Source organism: Rhipicephalus microplus, unplaced genomic scaffold, assembly GCF_043290135.1.
Source record: "Rhipicephalus microplus isolate Deutch F79 unplaced genomic scaffold, USDA_Rmic scaffold_12, whole genome shotgun sequence".
Classification (NCBI taxonomy): domain Eukaryota; kingdom Metazoa; phylum Arthropoda; class Arachnida; order Ixodida; family Ixodidae; genus Rhipicephalus; species Rhipicephalus microplus.
In genome coordinates, this window is record NW_027464585.1 from 34,425,497 (window position 1) to 34,440,066 (window position 14,570).

The window sequence follows — 14,570 nt, forward strand, 5'->3', positions numbered from 1 at the left end:
TGACGTTCTCGGCCATTACTGAAAATGTGAACTTTTGCAACGAGAACTTGTCACGGTTATAGCTTCTTGCGTCCCAAGGCATTGTTTGATTCATTGCATGGGGTCCTAGCTGCACAGAACGGCGCCAAAATTGATTGCTGCATGAAAGCTGACCGCAAAGCTTCATGCTGCAACCTATTTCTTTTCTCATTTTTCCTCACTACCATTCTGCCATTGAAAAAAACTGGAAAACGAGTGACCTCGCCGCCATCTACGATGACGGTGATATCTAAGGCCTTGCCCTTTAAAATGGGCGATTACAGGTATATTTTGTGCGCGGATGACACCTTTAAGCACTTAAAGAAAAAGAAAGGGTTTAAGAAGAGAAAATTAGTCCTAGTTGGCTTCACTTTCGGGGACACCTGATAAAGAGTGACACCCGCCCGTACAGTCTGCACTGTCACCTTGGCACCGTATTTTTTTCTTCGAGCAGCTGCCCGACTGTAACAACCTTGCTTGTAACCCAAGCCCATCTGCCATACACTATGTAAAGGTGTTCACCGTGTTGCATATCTCATCACCCACCCCTTAAGTAATGCTCTCGTCCTTAAAGAATAAATGTGAAAGCATGATTAATGTACAGTGCAAATATTACCAACTCGCATCCTTTGCAACTATAGTAGAGAAACATGACCACGGAATCAGACACATCTAGAAAATGACGGTGGTCAAGCCAATGATCACGAGTGGCCATAAACTGGGCAAACATGTACCTTCAGGAACACATCAAGGTCGATGACCCCCTTGCGAAGAGCCTCGCCCAAATAGTAGATTGCATCCTCCGTAGCATTCTCCTCAGCAAAGGCATTGACAAGCCTGCAATACAGTAAATCCTCATGACAGCAAAGTAGAAATAAAATCTATATCCCCACTACTTGGAGTCCCTTGTACCAGAGGGTGCACACTGAGTACCAGAAGGTGCACACCGAGTTAGCCCAACCAAACGAATCACAGCGCTGTGTTGGACTAGGCTTTGTTAAGCGAATAGTGATTTGGTTTGAATAATATTGAATCCAATTCAAATAGTAAATATCACATGTTACATATTTGTCATGACCAAATTAACCTACACAATTTATCTTGAAATCAGAACAAGTCATGTGCAAACATTTTTTTTTATTCAAAAAGAAGCGGATGCAACCTTTCATAGTAGCAGGATTTTACTTTCGGTACAATGCAAATATTGACTTGTAAAATATATGATGTTTCAACATTTACAACACACACAGCATAAAAGCCAGCATAACAAGCTTTTAAACTGAAGAAAACATAATAAATCAATGTCGAGGTAATATTGTTACGAGACAATGTTCCACTTAAGCAGTGAGATAGGCTCCAAGGAAGACGACGTGATTTTGGTGTAGAGTGCACTCTTGTTTTCCATCTTGGCTTGCACATTGGCGCTGTGTAAATATATCTTAAAATGTCTAGTTTCCCGTGTGCCTTCATGCAACATTTTGGTGCAGGTGCTGGGTTACAACGCACGACGAAGTTACGCAGCGGACGCCTAGTCGCTGTTTCCAACATGTGCACCGGCTACGACCCTTCCTCAACTGCTGCGCCCAATGCATCAACAGCACCGACCTCCCCTGTTTATCTCGTGGCTGCTCTACCCCGCAATCCCGGCAACTTTTTGGGAACGAACGGCAAGGACGTGAATGAGTGGCTTAAACTCTACGAGCTTGTTAGCGAAAGTCACAGGTGGGAACCAACCTTGATGCTGGTAAACATCATCTTTTATTTGCAAGGAATGACCAAGGCGTGGCTTAATAACAATGTGGACGCGATCACAAGATGGGACGTATGCAAGACCAAATTAGGCAAGTCGTTTGTTCAATCTGCCGGCTGCAAGCAGGCCGCTAGGAAATAACTTGGCACAAGTATTCAGATGTCCACGGAGTCTTACCTGGTGTATATACAAGATGTGCTGACCCTTTGCTAGAAAGGTTAACCGCACCATGGCTGAAGCTGACAAGGTAGCGCACAAGCTCAAGGGCATCGCAGACGATGCATTTAACTTCCTTGAGTGCAAAGGCTGTTCCACCGTTCAAGATGTTATCTTGGAGTGCCAGCGCTTTCAAGTGGCTAAAAGCCGTCGCATTGCCCACCACTTTATGCGCATCCCAACACTGCTGTGACGTCAACTTGTGAGGATCTCTGTGTAGCGACCCTGTCCAATTCACACTCGGTGACATCACAAGAATCGTACGCTGTGAAATCGAAGCCTTATCTCCCGCACCTTTGAGAGCACTGGCAACGAGTGATCCTAAGCCGACCATATTGCTAATACAGACCATTGTTCGCCAAGAACTAGCCAAGGCGGGTATTCACACGGTCTGTTCTGTGCACTGTCCCAATGCTGTCCGTTCGTCTACCTCGAGTCACCCTCAGAATTATCGCCGCCCTGCTCCACGTAGCCGTGACCCAAATGCGTGGAGGACGCCTGAAAGGCCGATTTGCTTTCGATGTGAACGATTGCCGAAGCACGTGGACCTCACCGTATCGGGTAAACCCAAGCTTCTCCAACCTCCATTCACCAGCTCATTTCTATGGCCAGGAACCACCACGGCATGATGGCTCAGCTAATCACGACCCCACCACTACGACCACTATTCAGTACAGTCGCTCACCTTCACTTCGACAAAGACTTTCCCGGTCTCCGCCGCCATCTCGTTCCCTGTCCCCGTCCTCTTCCCAGTGGTTTTCTTCGAAAAACTAACGGCTGCAGCTCCTGGAGGTGACGCAGCTGATACGACTTGCTCTTTTAATTCCTCTGTTGACACTCCCGTTCAATCAGAACCTGATCGTCGTTAAAGTGGACGGTTTATCAATTAAAGCCTTGGTAGACACTGGCGCCCATATTTTTGTGATGAGCCTGCACATTCGTGACCGCTTGCAAAAAGTGCATACTCCAGCCCCTTCACCCAGTGTTCGTGTTGCTGATGGTAGTACGGCTGCTGTTATTGGCGTCTGTACTGCACCTCTTACTATTGCCGGCCGTCAAACTTCAATTTTTTTCACTGTTCTCTCTCACTGCACCAATGATGTGATCCTCGGTCTTGACTTTTCGTCCACTCATTCCGCCCTCATCAACTGTTCAGCCGGTATTGTGCAATTTTACCTACCGTGTTCGATTTATTCGCCCTGTCCACAGCAAGCTTGTATGTGCTCTGCTGAGCATGTTCGTTTGTCACTGCAAACTGTGACCTGCATCACCGTTACACCCTCGCCACCTGTATCCGATGGCGACTATGTGCTCGCACCCATCACATCCATTCTCTTGATTCAGAGTGTTACTTTACCACACACTGCTATTCAGTTACCTGTAAACCCCGCCTGTATTCCTGTGCTCAACCTTGCTTTGTGTCCACAAGTGCTCCCGCATGGAATCACTCTCGCCATGCTGACTCCCTCTGACGAATGAGTAATCTCAGCTCCGTCTTCGAACGATGCTGGACACTCTCGTTAAATACGTGCTCGATTTTCGTAAGCAAGCCCGTCTCCTGACGTTAAAAAAATGATAGCGTCAGACCTTTTGCCGCATCAAACTGACGCACTACTTCGCATCCTTGAGTCATACTGGGACGTATTTGACTTTTGTGATCGTCCACTAGGTCAAACCAGTGCGGTAAAGCACCGCATTGACACCGGCGATGCCTCCCCTGTCCATCGACGGCCATACCGCGTATCTTCAACCGAGCGTCACATAATTCAAGCAGAAGTCGACAAAATGCTCGCCAAAGGCATAATTGAACCATCATGCAGTCCATGGGCTTCCCCTGTAGTTGTCAAAAAGCACAACACTTAGCGATTATGTGTTGACTAACGATATCTGAACAAGATCACTAAAAAAGATGTCTACCCGCTACTGTGCATAGACGATGCCTTAAAATGTTTTCATGGCAGTAAGTTTTTTTTTTCTATTGATCCAAAATCATGGTACTGGCAAATTGCTGTCGACAACATGGACCGCGAGAAGACCGCTTTTGTTACCCCTGATGGTCTTTACCTGTTTAATGTGACGCCATTCTGGTTATTCAACGCTCCGGCCACCTACGAGCGGATCACGGTATCTCTTTTGCGTGCGTTCATATGGCCAATTTGTCTATGTTACCTTGATGACGTTATCGTCTTTTCTCCGATCTTTCAAACCCACCTCGACCGCCTTTCCTGGCTGTATTTCGCAATGCCGGTATCCAACTGAACTCGTCAAAGTGCCACTTCGGATGCCAGCAACTAACCATGTTGGGCCACCTTGTCGACTCCTCTAGTGTACGCCCTGATCCCAATAAAGTGCGAGCCGTGCGTAACTTCTCTGTTCCGACCTGCACTAAGGAAGTCCTCAGCTTTCTCGGTCTGTGCTCGATCTTTCGACGTTTTGTGAACAACTTTGCAGAAGTTCCCCATCCTCTCACAGACTTACCGAGAAAAGATGTCTCATCCACAGGAGGCGCTGCGCAGGCTACAGCGTTCTCTACATTTATCGCATTGCTAACAAAACCACTTGTTCTGGCCCATTTCGATGTTGCCGCCCCTACAGAAGTCCCCTTCGATGCCAGCGGCCATGAAACTGGTGCTGTTTTGGTCCAGCATCAAAGCGGCTTCACCTGCGTTATTGCCTATGCCAGCCGTCTCTTGTCGCAGGGGGAAAGGAACTACTCTATCACCGAAACGGAATGCTTTGCTCTTGTCTGAGCAGTAGCAAAATTTTGGCCCTATTTACATGGTCGACATTTCACTGTCACTATCGATCACCACGCACTTTGCTGGCTCTCGTCCTTGAAGGATTCCACTGGGCGCCTTGGTCGATGGGCAATACGGCTCTAAGAGTATAACTACTCGGTGTCCTACAAATCTGACCATTTACACCATGACGCTGACTGCTTATCTCATAATCCAGTGGACCCACCCGAGGTGACCAGCCATGTGTACTGTCTCTCTCCACTTTAGGCAATATCCATGAGGAACAGCACCGAGATTTCGTCTTGCGTGAAATTATTGAGAACCTGAACTCTCTGATGCACCAACCGTCTAATCGACTGTTTGTGCTTAAAGAAGGCACCTTGTACTACTACAATGTCATCACAAATGGGTGCAAACTGCTCTTTGTGGTGCCATCGCGTATCATCATCGAGAAGCTGCATTCTGTGGCACGCAATCTGTCTACTCGATTGTTCGTGCTTCAGGATGGCACACTGTACCATTACGTCTGCCCTGATGGACACGAACTGCTCCTTGTGGTACCTTCCCACTTACGTGCAAGCGTGATCAACCTATGACGCTCCCACTGCCGGTCACCTCGGACTGTCTCAGACGTATGACCGTGTACAGCGTCGATTTTACTGGCCCAGTCATTATCGCTCGGTTCGCAGCTATGTCGCCTCATGCAACCAGTGTCAACGCCAGAAAAAACCTTTCACGACTCCTGCCAGGTTCCTCCAACCACTTGACGTTCCCTTTGATCCCTTTTTTCGACTTGATCTTGACCTTCTCGGCCCTTTCCTTGCATCCGCCTCTGGGAATAAGCGGATAGCTTTCGCGACAAATCACATAACCCGATACGCCATTACACAGGCTCTACCAACCAGCTGTGCAACGGACGTTGCCGATTTCCCCCGGCACAACTTCACACTTCATCATGGTGCCCCACGCCAACTCCTCACAGATCGTGGATGCTATTTCCTTTCCCGAGTTATTAACGACCTGCTTCGCTCCTGCGAGACAAGACATAAATTTACGACAGCCTACCACCCGCAAACTAACGAACTCACTGAACGATTCAACCGAACTTTAACTGATATACTCGCTATGTACGTATCGTGTAACCACCAGGTCTGGGACGTTGCACTGCCGTTCATTACGCTTGCCTATAATTCCTCACGCCATGATGCAGCTGGTATTTCACCTTTCTATCTCATGTTTGGTTGTGATCCAACTTTAACTTTCAACACCATTTTTCCGACAGCCACCGACTCGATGACTGAATACGCCCGTGATGCTATCACCAGAGCTCGCAAAGCACGAGAAGTTGCTCGTCGCAAGATCACCAGCGGCAGCGCAAGATCACCATCGCAAGATCACCAGCGGCAGCGTTACAACTCACATCATCACCAAATTTCCTTTACTCAGGGTTCTCTTGTGCTATTGTGGACTCCGACTAGGCGCATTGGACTTTCTGAAAAACTGCTCAGGACCATACGACGAATCGCGCCAGGTGACAAATGTGACCTACGAGATAGCCGTGCTCGAGTCTTCCTTCGCCTCCACTTCGCTGTCTACAGGCATTGTTCATGTATCCCCCTAAAGCTTTACCACTCGGCAACATCATAGAAAGCCCCGAGACGGTGCTTTAGCACCTGGGGGTTATGTTGCGAGACAATGTTCCACTTAAACAGTGAGATAGGCGCCAAGGAAGACGACGTGATTTTGGTGTAGAGCGCACTCTTGTTCTCCATCTTGGCTTGCACGTTAGGGCTGTGTAAATATATTTTAGAATGCCCAGTTTCCCGTGTGCCTTCACGCAACAATATGTTCAATTAACTGGTTTTATTGATGTATCTTGTGGCAGTGCATATTTTGCCTGGATAGGTGTAATGACAGTATTGCATCCCTCAAATGCATTGAAAGTGCCTTTACAGGGGTGACAATAAAAGTCAGAATAAAGATTAGCTAATTAAGTGCTTCGCTGTCCTTTTTTTAAAATGATGTAATCCACCATCCTTGGGAACTCTCATGCTGCAGTTCATACTCATTCGTTGGGCTGTCTCGGCCAGTAAATGACGCTTTTGCATGTCGCGTAATCTGGATTCCATTAAGAGCTCTGTGTTATTCCAAATAGGCAAAGTGCAACCACACTCACTGCTTGTAGAGCGGCGCAGTAGTGACGACTGCCTCATCAACGTTGATGCTTCCTTGATTTTCAACCTTGCGTATGAGCTCCTTCAGCTCTTCATTGCGCTCATGCAGGTTCTGCAGGTTTGCCTCCAGCTCCGCCTGCGGCAGCATGCCCCAAGCATTACTCATAGTTGACCTATTTTATTTTTAAACTTACATGCCTGAGATAAGCCACAGTGTAAGGGGGCAGTATTTAAAGAAGTATTGACAAAATTTTGAGGCACCCCAAAAGGGACATTTTTTTCCTATCCAATGTGTGTACTATCAACACTCTCCCCACACCGGAGCCAGAATAAAGGGTGAAATATTTCACTTTGATTTTAAGGCTCTCGTCACCAAGCATCCACTAGGCAGTTCCACCACAGCAAAACATTATCACGACAAGTCAACACAGTTTACTGGGCTTGCAAAATTTGTGCCGTGTATGCAGCTTAAATTTCAGAAATCGCTGTGAGACTTGCTGGACAACATTTGTCAATGTTTACATGAACTGCGTGCAATTAATATTGACAGAAAATTCATAGTTTTTGCTAGTGTTTCACAAGTTTCAGCCTTTGTGTGCAGTCAAACTTGAGTAGACTCGTCACTGTTAATATTAAATCTGAAACTGTTGTTTCAAGTTACTGGCATTGGTAATATATTCAATGCATTCCCAAGTACTTTGACACTCTTTTTAGGCTACTGAAAACCAGCGTCCCTATTACAGCAACAACCTGAAAATATTTAAAGTTGTCAGCACTCCCTTGAAAGTAAGTGTCCATTATAAACTAAGTACACACGAACAGCAGCAGCGTACAAGTCAAAGTCTTGAGCACACACATAGAATAGCAGTGAACAACATACAGTAACAATAACTGAGGCACTAAAATAACCAGCCCATACACCATTAGTCAAAATGCAACATACACACACACACAGAACTTTATACAAACTCACATAACCAAGCAAAATTGTACTGTTATGTAATACAATATTTCCTCGGGTAAGGAAAGCACTTTATTCTAAAAACATAGGAGCAAAGTAGGGGACTCAATTATTAAGCAGAGCAAATGTTGTGAAAACATTTTTTGGGATTAGCGAAAAATGCAGTAATGCAAAAAAAAAATTAGGCCGCTTAGCCTTTTGCAATTGACTATGCGTACGCTGTTTGTTGCACTTCACTTATCTTCGGTGGTTGAAGGCGTTATCTTCTGCAAGCTGTCTCTGCGCCACCTGTGCACTCCATAAAACCATTTTGCGGCTTTCTTTTCTCGCAATGGTTTAACCGCAACAGTGGTATCTGCAGTAATCTTGAGGGGTGCCCAGAAGCGTGCACTATGACGCACTTGGCCAACTTCATGGAAACCTCACACGACAACCGGGACGACGTCATTGACATGGCAGCAAGCTACCACTGAAGCGTCAAAACAAACCGTCGATAAAAAGATTAGCGACAGAATACGGCTGCCGTCTGGCTGTTCATATGAGAAGTTTCTGTAAAAAAAAAAGGTACCCTATATCTGGCGTTCCTTGAAGTATGCGTTTATAACAAGCATTAAGAGCAATTTCAACCCGAGTGAAAAATCGGGGATGCTACCATGTTGCACAAATGGTCACGATGTTTTTTGGGCAAAAAGGGACTGTTTCTGGTTTTCCAGAAATTTGCAAGGCGATGGCGACGAATGGCCTTTCGCGACAGCAATGGCGAGAGCAAATCCTGTCGTCGTCGCTTGAAAATCTCGGGAATGTGGCTGGGCCTTGAAGTTTCGTACTTGCAGGAAGTGACCGTACGTTAGCGTGGGCAGTTTCCTGACCTTTCACTGTGTGTTTATCAGTTGCAATGTCTCTACACTCGCACCGTTCGGGAACCTCGTTGTGGCGAACAGGTAATAAAAAAAGACAGGGGATGTGCCGGGCGCCGATAGAAAAACAACAATACAATGTGCGGCAGCGGGCGAGTGGGGTGAGAGGGAGCGAGCCGAGGTGGCCAAGGAAGTTCGGCATAATAAAAAATGAAAGATCCAACAGGCAAGGAGCCACCAAGTGTCTGTTAATGGAACTTCAGTGGACAAATGTAGACGGTGCGCTTATAACGTGGGATAAAAAAAAAACCCGTTTTGACAACTGAAGTTTGGAGTGCGTTCATTACGTAATACAGTATTAAGCTTTGCAGCGGTAAAAACATGACAATACAGTTCTCAAACAGTGCAAGCAACATGCAAAACACGGAGGGATAATGCAAGAGACAGACTGTCACAGTATACAGCAGTAAAAAGTAAGAAAATTGAACAGTAATCGATTCCGATGTCTAGAATTACAAAGCATCGTGCTTGGAACTGCACAAGTGACATCTGCAGTCATAAATAAGTTTTATCGGAGCATGTGCTTTGCCAATATATCCCTCCCCAGCAATTTTTATCCTTGCTTAGGGCCGCGGACGGAACAACCACTTTGACCGTTCAAAGCTCTCTGAATAAATCATAGAAGAAAACCCTGAAGCGTACTGCTCTCAGCATATGACATGATACCACGAACCGAGGATAGGTTAATAGCTTAAAATGTGCCGATCCAAACAATTTCTTGGTGCTATACCGTTTTAGAGCGCTTCTGATGGCCAAAGCAGTAAAGATAAGTTGAAAAGCAGTCAAGATGTCACTTGTGATGTTTCGAGCGCACCGCTTCGTCATTCTAGACGTGTGTTGACCATTGTATAGTTCGACCTTAGTGTAACAAACACAGATTTGACGAAGTTTTGCAGGTATCACATCAATAAGGGCCTCTGCAACTAGAGAAGCATTGATGTTATGCTATACGTAAGTAGGCCTGTGCCAATAATGAATTTTAGGTTCGAAGTGAATAGCTATTTTGATCGAATAATTTGGAATCAAATTCGAATGGTATATATGACATATGATAAAATAAAGGAATATTTATCATACCTAACTAACCTGCACAATATTTCTTTTGAATTGAAATAGGGGCTTTATGCAAATGCCTTTGTTTTTTTTTCGATCAAAGAAAGTCCAAACAACCTTGAGTGGTAGCTTCAGTAGGATGCGAGTGATAACCTGCAAGATACTTAACATTTCAATATTTATTATACTTGGAGCACATAAGCCGTCATAACAAGCTTAATAAAATAAAGAATTGACTTGAGGGTAACATGTTCTTTCAAAGGGGCCCTGCAACACTTTTTCAAGTAGCCATGGAGCCAGTAAACATGCTTATTGCCTCACAAATTTACCGCCGCAAAGCATCTAGAGTCAGTCCAGTACGAGCGGAGTTCAAAAAAATTGTCGCACGCTACTATTGCATTCTTTCTTCTCGTCCCGAAGAAATAGCTGGAAGTTAAGCAGATAGGAATGTCACAGCGAAAGAAAATGTCACACACACCTGTTGGCCTTGAGCACGTCTTTTTTTTTTTTTTCTTTGAATACGGGGCTCATAACGAAGTACACTCCATGACTATGGGAGAGAGAAAGCCGGGCACCGCAGCAAGAAAGAAAAAATTTCTACAAGCGCACTCGTGATCACTGTTGTCCCGTTCTAGCTACGATCGGCGCGCTCACGGCTGGCGCTCCGAGCTCGTGCAAGCCAGTGCAAGAGACTTCCGAGAAACAAGGCTCGACTCTAAGGTGCTTCGCCTCTAAACTATAAACTGACCCGACGTTTCGGGACTGATTCGGTCCTTTCTTCGGGGATGACTATTTCACTGGTTCCGAAGCATTTTCTTGGTGGTGTCGTCCTCTCCTTCTTCCTGCCGTTCTTGTGGCTGCTGTGTTTTTTCCATTGGTTCCATAGATTATACACTCGATAAGCTTCCAGTTGAGTGGGTGATGTTTCCAGGTGTTGTTTCGATATGCCAGGGCTCAAAGAACTGTCTTTTTGTGCGACTACTTTCCGTGTCGATGACTTTGGCAGCATCAAAATCAATGTGATGATCCATCTGTGTACTGCGAAAGCGTTTGGTGCAACATTAAAGCCTCGCACATCATTTTGATGCTGCCGTATCCTTTCAAGGAAGTTTTTTCTCTCACTGATGTAAGTGGCATCAGTTCGTGCATGAACCCTCGTAGGCTAGCCCGAGAAATATTTATTCTGGCAGCCGGTCTTTTAGTCGCGGCAAAAGTCGCCCAGATATTGAAACGGGTTTTTACGCCACCTGGATGCCTTCCTTCCCCAGCACCCTGGACAGTTGCTCGCTCATTCCCGGAACGTATGGGACCGAGATGCGATAGGAATGTTTGGTAGAGGCTTCATTGTTAGTGTCACCCTTTGCAGAAGAACGCAGGAAGGGGCGCTTTCCCGGCTGTCACGTCGCTGGCGTACTCGGCGAATGAAGCTCTTCGAGTAATCATTGTCCATTAGGTCAGTGATAATCGCTTTTTTTTTTTCTTCACATTTCTTTGGCATCGCAGATGGCCCCTGCATGACTTAGAAGTGTGCTCACCACTGATGCTTTGTGGGTGGTCAGGTGATGAGAACTGAACTGCTGATATCATCCGGTGTGCATAAATTTTTCAGTACACCGAGAATCTCGGACATCCTTCCATCCCTGCTTTTTGCCGTTTCACTAGCACATCAAGGAAGAATGTTTTTCTTTGAACCGGTCAATTCACCATGGAACGTTGAGCCGGAGATTCACTCTGGAACATGAAAAGAACAACGTTCTTTCTTTTCTGGATGTGCTAGTGAAACGGCAGAAAGCGGAGGAGAAAAAACGTTAGTGGTTATTTAGTAATAATGTTAGTAATAACCTGTAAAAGAGGTTGTCTGAAAATTTACTATATCTAAAGCCTACAAGGTGGTGCGACCAGCTTTTAACCATGAAAAATGATGAATAGATCTGACGGTAATATGTCGATTCAACCTCAAAACCGGGCTCCATGGGAGTGTGAATTTCCCCTGAATAAGTATATTTACAGTAAAACCCCTCCCCAGCAGCGAAACCACCTTTGCAAGAATAAAAAAAAGACTTATAGGAACCCTGACACTTGACAAGGTTTAAAGAAGCACTGACACAAAATTATGAAGGTGGGATAATGAGAGTCAGATTTATGTGGAGACATGCACAACGAGATATCTAGGGCAAATATAGTCTAGAACATGTTTAAAATCAATTTTGAAGTGCACGCCACACGACTGAATGAGATTTGGAGCCTCTCAATAACGTGGGCATCAACGCAGGAGCAATGTAAACAAACCTACGTGCTGAGTTTGTGTTGGCCGATTGTTGGCATGGCCTTGCGCTTGTACTACCTTTGCTTTCTTCCTCCGACTTCGCCTGCGGTGGCTGTCAGTGCCGTGCCTGCCAACATCACAGTTTGCGTGGCTATGTGGCCAGCTGTGTTTTACCTTACAACCAGAACTGTTCCTGCCCACTGCAGTGCTCTCTGAAACTGAACCTGACTGGACACTCAATTTAATTCTGACATTCAAAATGCTCGAATATTTGCACAAGCCCATTCATTATATAAAATATTTGATTGTATTTGACTTTGTTATATCCAATTTAATGGTATTTCTTACAAAATTGCAAACTGCCAGCTGCATGCACTTCCAACGAAATTGCCTCCCATGTTCTCCAGAGATTTTGACGACAGGCGACGCTTTCGACTATCTTGAAAAAGTGTTGCAGGGTCCCCCAAGCACTAAATGCTTCTTTGGCTGCAAGGTTTAAGCGCCATGAACTTTCACATATAAGCTGTAGCACCATAGGTGGGCAAAAGGTTGTAAAAAATTTTTCTACGTAGCTGGGCATGTGAGAAATATTAAAGTTGCATTTGTTCATAAAATGTCTCTTTAACATAACACTGAAGGTGAACTGACTCTACAAATAAACCAGTTTTCTGTTTTGAAGGCTGAGGGCCAATTTTTCCTTTTTTTTTTTCACCCACTGGCACTCTTGTAGTGACATATTCTCACTATTTTTCTGTGACCAGAGGCCGCACTGCCAGCTGAGCCGTTGCCTGGCAACCACCGCAGCTGGCATTGCCTCATCATCTGGAATGACGTCAAAGGAGGGGCTGGTGTCGCACCGCGAGCAGTCATTGCCTCAACCGCCACAAATGCACCATCCGGCATGTCAGAAAAGCCGGTTAAACTTCATTGCAACAACAGAGGAGGAGCCAGCGTTGCATTGTAGAAGGGGCAGCTCGGTGGGGTTCGTTGATGGATATAGACAGCGACTTGGAGAGGCTGAAAAAAGCCAGGGTTCGTTGTCGAAACGAAGCCAAGAGGAGGAAGGGAGCTGAGGAGATGGAGGAAGAACGAGCCGTGTGCTTCGAATAGTGTAACCGTACAGAGAACGAGGCTAAACAATATGATTAGCCGTACCTCTATGTACACCTAGGCATAACTAAGTTGAGCCACTGAGCCAATTTTTTTCCAAGGTTTTATGCAAATCTCACAAATATTTGAACTATTCTTTTTTTTTAAATTATAGGATAAAAATAAGAAATTTAGACTTCACCTTAAGCCAAAAAGTTAGTATTTGCCCAAGCAATGTTTAAATGTAAGGTTGCCAGTGGCTGCAGAAAATTGCCTACTTTATGACCCTACCTGGCAATGAAAATTTCACATTTGTTCCTTGAGAACTTTCTCAGAACACTGAACATCTAATTTTGGGCCACTACTGCCAAACGTGCAAATTAAACAGAAGGGAAATTGAAGGCAGAGCACGTAGAAAACACTTCTCTAGAAATGAAAAATTGCGTTATTATTGCGGTAGAATAATATGGTCACTCTTGCCTGGCTTTTGCCATGGCTACCACGCTTCATAAAAAGTGCAAATAGATTACTTTTACCCACGCATTGTAACTTTTACAGGCTAGTAAAAGCGAATGAGCGGAAAGATAAGTGCTGCTGATGCAGAGATCAAACGAGCAGGGGCCCATTTCTTTCACCTGATGAGTGCATGTGTTAACACGCCCCCCCCCCCCCCGCCCCCCCCCCGCCCCCCCCCCCCCCCGCCCCCACATGTTAGACTTACTGCCGGATGCTCAAACACACAGGAAACACCCCACCCATCCTGAACAAGCAGGAAGAGTAGGCACAGCGAAGTGGCTGGAAAGATGCTGCTAACAAAATTTTTCTTTTTTTGCTGTACAAGCAGTGTTATTGCTCGTCGAGCAATCAAAACCTCGCACTACCGGGAATGAAGTTGCGCCAACTACGCTTGTCACTGCTAGCTACTGTCCACTGCCCTCATAGAATTTGGACAAGCTGAATATGCCCCATTCGGAATGATGCATGTCTGTGACATCATTGCTGGATTGCCCTTTTAAAGACAGGCTGCACGGCTGGTCCTTCAGTGGGCATGACGAAGCGGCTGGAAAGATGCCGCTAACGAAACCCTTCTTGCTCGGTCAGTTTTTCCCTTTGAAATCATATACTGGAGATAAAATTTTACTTGTGATTGTGCCGTGCCCACGGACATGTCTTAGCATTGTGTATGGCTGTTACTTTGCAAGTTGTTGCTGTGTGGAGATGTCGAGCAAAAACCTGGACCAACTGTTGATGAGATGTTTCAATAGCTCTTGAAGGGCAAACTGATATCCGTGCCAAACTTGTAAGCCTTAGAGCATGTTTAGAGCCAACAAAATCATTATCAAGCACCTTGAAGTGTGCCTGAACAATTTAGAAGAAAATGTAAAGCA

At 45.5% G+C, this 14,570-nt stretch overlaps 2 protein-coding genes across 4 annotated transcripts in view; one reads left to right on the forward strand and one right to left on the reverse strand.

Moving 5' to 3' along the window:
• Positions 1-13,831, forward strand: part of LOC119166761 (uncharacterized) — a 50,498-nt gene extending 36,667 nt beyond the window's left edge. The window contains exon 3 of one of the 2 annotated variants that reach the window (XM_075882469.1): positions 12,855-13,831. In XM_075882469.1, coding sequence (XP_075738584.1) covers positions 12,855-13,166 — 312 coding nt within the window. In that variant the 3' untranslated portion in view covers positions 13,167-13,831. Of the gene's footprint in view, positions 1-1,505; positions 6,727-12,854 lie in introns of those variants that run through there. The other variant, XM_075882475.1, reaches the window with a different exon arrangement.
• Positions 1-14,570, reverse strand: part of TSG101 (tumor susceptibility gene 101) — a 282,331-nt gene that overhangs the window by 8,135 nt on the left and 259,626 nt on the right. For both annotated transcript variants that reach the window (XM_075882468.1, XM_037418098.2), the window contains 2 exons: positions 6,899-7,032; positions 753-855 (listed from right to left, as the gene is read on the reverse strand). In XM_075882468.1, coding sequence (XP_075738583.1) covers positions 753-855; positions 6,899-7,032 — 237 coding nt within the window. The remainder of the gene's footprint in view (positions 1-752; positions 856-6,898; positions 7,033-14,570) is intronic.